A 4,902-nucleotide genomic window follows, 5' to 3' on the forward strand; every position below is an offset into this window, starting at 1 on the left:
CAAGAGACCCGAGAACTAGAAAGGCGAGGCTCACCACCCATTTATCCCTCCACCTTTCAATTAGCCCCACATGTGATTATCGGCCAGGCTGGCACAATTAACTAACTCACAGTGTTACCTCTGGATATTTCTCCTTCTAAGCAAAATAAGGCACCTACATCATGATTATCAGTTAACACACTTCATGCCTCACCGACGAAAAGCAGTTCTCACCATCACAATGCTTGACCAGTATGGCCCATGAATGATGTTATAAATGTCCAAATGGTCCTTCAAAGAAAAAAAGGTTCCCAGCCTTGTTCTAAAACCACTCCTTGTACCAAATATGTTAGGCTGGATTCTCTAGAAAAGCAAAATCAATGAACATAAAGGCAGATTTATATCAAGAAGGTGGCTTACACAGTTGTAGAAGTGGGTAAGTCCAGGCCTATTTAAGTCCATGGGTCAGATGTTAAACTGGAGGTGTTTCCTGACTCACATAGTTGCCATTACTGACACACCAAGAAGCAGAAAAATGAACCAGGAATCCAGGAGATCACAGGCTGCTGGAGGTAGAGGTAGATGAATCTAGTTTCAGCAGGCAATATGGCATGCTGCTGATAGCTTCCAGTGTTGGCAGGAAATCTGGAGGACCATTTGCTCAAGTTTAAATAACTAGAGGTCAATGTGATAGTTGTAGGATCTACGTCAGCAAGAAAATAGGTCTTCCCACAGAGTCTACTTGGTAGTAGGCCACACCCACAAGGAAACAGCTTTTCTATTGTAACAGGCCTGTTACCTGATTTATGAGGTAGCACTCTACCCTAATCTTTTCACAATTGCTTGCCTGCTCACAGCAAATCCCATTATGAAGTTGATTACATTATTAGATCACATTACTGAGGGGGGAGGGCAGACTCAATTGTCAAATTTCTGAGAATCCTGGCAGAGACATGATGACATAAAACCTAACTACCACGAGCAGCATTTACTCAAGAACGAAGTTCAGACAGGCTAGGACAGAAGGAGGAATGAAAACCCTCAGCGAGAAAGTGGGCTTTGTGAAGGTACATTGGAGTTATTACAGTGAATGAATTGGAACAAAATTATGTGAGTTATTGAATGTGAAATTGATGGTCTTCTCCGTAGGCCTTCACTCAATTCACAATAAAAAGTGAAAACCAACAGGTTTGGTGACAGACCAGGTAGATAGGTTTTCCCGTAATCGTAGTTGTAGAAGTTAGATTAAAACAGTGGTTCTCAGCCTTCCTAATGCCGTGACCCTTTAATGCAGTTCCTCATGTTGTGGAGACCCCCACCCCCAAACAAAAAATTATTTTTGTTGCTACTTCCTAACTGTAATTTTGCTAGTGTTATGAATCAGGCAACCCCTCTGAAAGGGTTGTTCGACCCCCAAAGGGGTCGCAACCCATAAGTTGAGAACTGCTGGATTAAAAAGTATATATGACTTTTAATCTGTACATTCTGTTTTAGCTTAAATTTTGGCATGGAGATGATCTAATTGGAATTCTACAGTTAAGCTGACTATGGCAGCAGTAAAGATAATTTAAAGGTGTCTGCAAAAGTCAAACTTTGGGCACAGGAAGAAGCAAGAAGAAGAATCAGAGACCTCTTTAATAAACCTTTCTGGGAAGGGACATGGTGGCAGTGTGTTGGTTTGGTTTGGTGTTAGATATACTTTTCTAGTAGAGAATTGCTGTAGTTATTATTAAGCCTCTTCATTCAGTGAACATCAACTAAAAATCCTTTATGAGGTAGAGGTGCAGTGGGTGGGGCCTTGTCAGAGGGAGAGGAAAAGAAAGTCCATTATTTAGCTTGTATCCTAATGCCAAGACTATAACACATTTTAAGTGTCTCTTGGTGTTTCAAATGGTTTACATTTGACAGCTAAGCTAAAGGTTGGCAGTTGTCACTCATCCAGTGGCACAACATAAAAAGGCCTTGGCAATCTGTTTTTGTAAATATTACAGCCGATGAAAACCTATGGAGCGGCTTTATTCTGTCACATATGAGACCACTCTAAGTCAGAATCTACTCTACTGCAATGGCGTCTTTGGTGTTTCCTCTTTTCTAACTTTATACTGCGTTCTTCACAATTGAAAGTTGTGGGATAAGCATTGAGCTGCTAATTCACAAGCTTACACCGCTGAGCTGTTCCATGAGAAAATGATGAGCCTGTCTACTCCTGTCTATAGGGTCACTATTAGTCAGAGTTGGCTGAAGGGCAGTGAGCTTTGTTTCTTTTCTTGTTTATTGACAGCAGATTTGTCTTAATAGACTATACTTGCTGAGAAAATTAGTGAATTGACTAAATCCACTGATAGCGCAAAACCATCTTCTCTGCTGATTGAAATCTTACCCAGCCTTCCAAACTCAATGCCACCTCTTCCACAGCCCCTTTACCACTGCCAGGCTAGAACTGGTATCTCCTCTGCATGGCCACAGCATTTTATCTGGAAGACCCTGGGCTTGGCTCATGTCCTGGGTTCTCTTTGCAGGTTGTATGTTCTCCCCAAGTGAATGACTTCCATCTTTTTCCAACTCAGATTTTCTTCTGAACTCCAGCCCTGCAGAGCTAACTCAGAACTTCAATCGAAGTAACCGATAGCACAGGCCAATTAATATATTCAAAATGGAAGGTATTCCTCCAAATTGGGTTTCATTTTCAGCGTTAAGAGCTTTAGTAGAGGGTGCCTATTTTGATAAACACTCATGCAAGTCAGACACTTTGCTCTCATATTACTCCTATCAGAGAAAACCACTATTGTTTCCCCTGAAACACCTCAGGAACCCCCAACTTGTCTTTAAGCAACCACTTTTGGTGTCCCTCAATCTGTTCTCTTCACAGCAGCCACATTGTTGTCCTCTGTGTAAAACTCTTTTGTGACCCAAGGTCTTGTATGATCTGGTCCATGTTCACCTCTCCAGACTCATCCTGGATCACTTTCCCCACGAGTTCAACATTCATCACCTGTTCATGATTCCAACCTGTGCAGCTAGTAATTGTTTTGCTTGGAATGCTCTTTCTTCCCTCTACCTGTTTATTTTCTGCTTATTCTTTAAATCAATCTGCGATTTCCTTTCCAGATCGATCTGTTCTCCAACTCACAGTTTCCATTTTGATTGCATTCCCATGGCACACTCTACTCTCTGTTAGCACCTTGACATAAGTGTGATGTAATAATGTGAAGGTCACCTCAATGACACACATCCTTTCACACCAATATAGTTTCAGTATCTGGGAGAGTGCTCAACACATACTAGACTCTCAATAAAGCTCCTTGGATAAATGAGCGATCAAGGGATGGAACCTCAGCCCTACCATTTACCAGCCACTGTATCCTCACTGCCCTGATTTGTAAAAACAGGAGTTTTATAATGCTTCCTACTCAAGCTTGCTCCACTCTCATAATGAAGCAGTGGAAGCTTGGAGGAAGATACAAACCACCCTGCAGGGAGTAGGCTCAGGAAAGTCTTTCTGAAGGAGGTAACATTTGAGCTGCGTCTGAGGACAAAGAAGATGAAGGCAAGGAGCATAGATGATGCCAGTGCTCAGAGGAACACTCAGCAGGAGAAGCCCACAAGCTCTACCGTGCCCACCTTGCAGGCCCTGCAGGCGGAAGGAGCGGTGTTCCACTGACAAGCCAGCAGCGCTGTATGGGCCATAGCGCAGGAAGACTAAGGCGTGCTCGGGCATGTCCTGTTCTCCTTCTGCCTTTGGTGGCTCCCTCTGGTGACTGCTAACAGGAGCTACTAGGCAATGGTTCTCTCGGGCTCTTAAACTGGGTGGGTGTGGTCACGTATACGGGCGGAGCAAATTGGGTTGAGGGTGGGTCTCAGGCACCCTCCCATCCGTAATCCCCTGGAAAATTGTTCCAGGATTACCCTTCCAAATTGTCCACTCCCATAGTGTGCCAGCGAATCTGGCAAAGAAAGTGCAGAGATTGAGGGTAAGGTCAAGGACAGGTACTCATGGCCACAAAAACATTATTTTGACTTAATATGGTAAATGTTACTGATGATAGCAGCAACCAACATTTACAGATTGTTTACTTGTGTATCAATCTTTTTTCATGTTTTGTTGCTAGATGCTGTGGAATCGGTTTCAACTCCGTGACCCCATGCCAAAGTAGAACTGCCACAAAGAAGTTTATAGACTTAATTTGAACTAACTTGCGTGTCACAAAGGAGTGTAAATCACTTTCAATGTTACTTTCCTTTTATAACTACTCATACCAGGGTTTAGATATGATGGGTTAAAAAAAATAATATTAAGGGTTTTTAAGGCTGTGACCCTTCTCTTAACGTGCACCCACCTTTATTTGTGGAATATAACATACAAAGAAAAACATATTCTATGTATTTGCACAGCCCAACTCATCAAAACAGCGACAAAACAAAACAAAAACCCAACAAGGACTGCCAAGTAGTCAACTCCAACTCATAGCGACCTTATAGGACAGGGTAGGATTGCCTCTATATGGGTTTCGGAGACTGTAATTCTTTACAGGAATAGAAAGCCTCTTCTTTCGGCCGGAAAATGGTTGGTGGATTCAAACTGCTGACCTTGCAGATTAGCAGCCCAACAAGTACCCCTCCTGTATATGTGATTCTTTTTCTTTTTTTTTGCCCCCACTCCCACATCCTCCTAATCCTCTTCTCCCTGCCCCTTTCCTCTCCCTCTCTTGCCTAGTCCTGGCCTCTTTGTAGTTTTTTAAGTCTCTTCTTTTGGTATGAGAAACATTTTTATTATCCCTCCTGCCTTTATAATAATGGTGTCATAAAATGTTTATCTTTATGAGATCGACTAACTTTGCTGGACATAATGTCCAGGTCATTAGGTGTATGACAAACTCATCATTATTTTTTGAAGGATGTTCAATATTGCATCATATGCATGTA

The 4,902-nt window shown here is 42.4% G+C and overlaps 1 protein-coding gene across 1 annotated transcript in view; it reads right to left on the reverse strand.

Annotated features, from left to right (window-relative positions):
* The window catches only part of CUNH10orf53 (chromosome unknown C10orf53 homolog), a 20,804-nt gene extending 17,107 nt beyond the window's left edge, over window positions 1–3,697 (reverse strand). The window contains exon 1 of the mRNA XM_004716236.1: window positions 3,601–3,697. Coding sequence (XP_004716293.1) covers window positions 3,601–3,697 — 97 coding nt within the window. The remainder of the gene's footprint in view (window positions 1–3,600) is intronic.
* Window positions 3,698–4,902: the final 1,205 nt, after the last annotated feature.

Source organism: Echinops telfairi, unplaced genomic scaffold, assembly GCF_000313985.2.
Source record: "Echinops telfairi isolate 266 unplaced genomic scaffold, ASM31398v2 ScPeMD7_7465;HRSCAF=8503, whole genome shotgun sequence".
Lineage (NCBI taxonomy): Eukaryota > Metazoa > Chordata > Mammalia > Afrosoricida > Tenrecidae > Echinops > Echinops telfairi.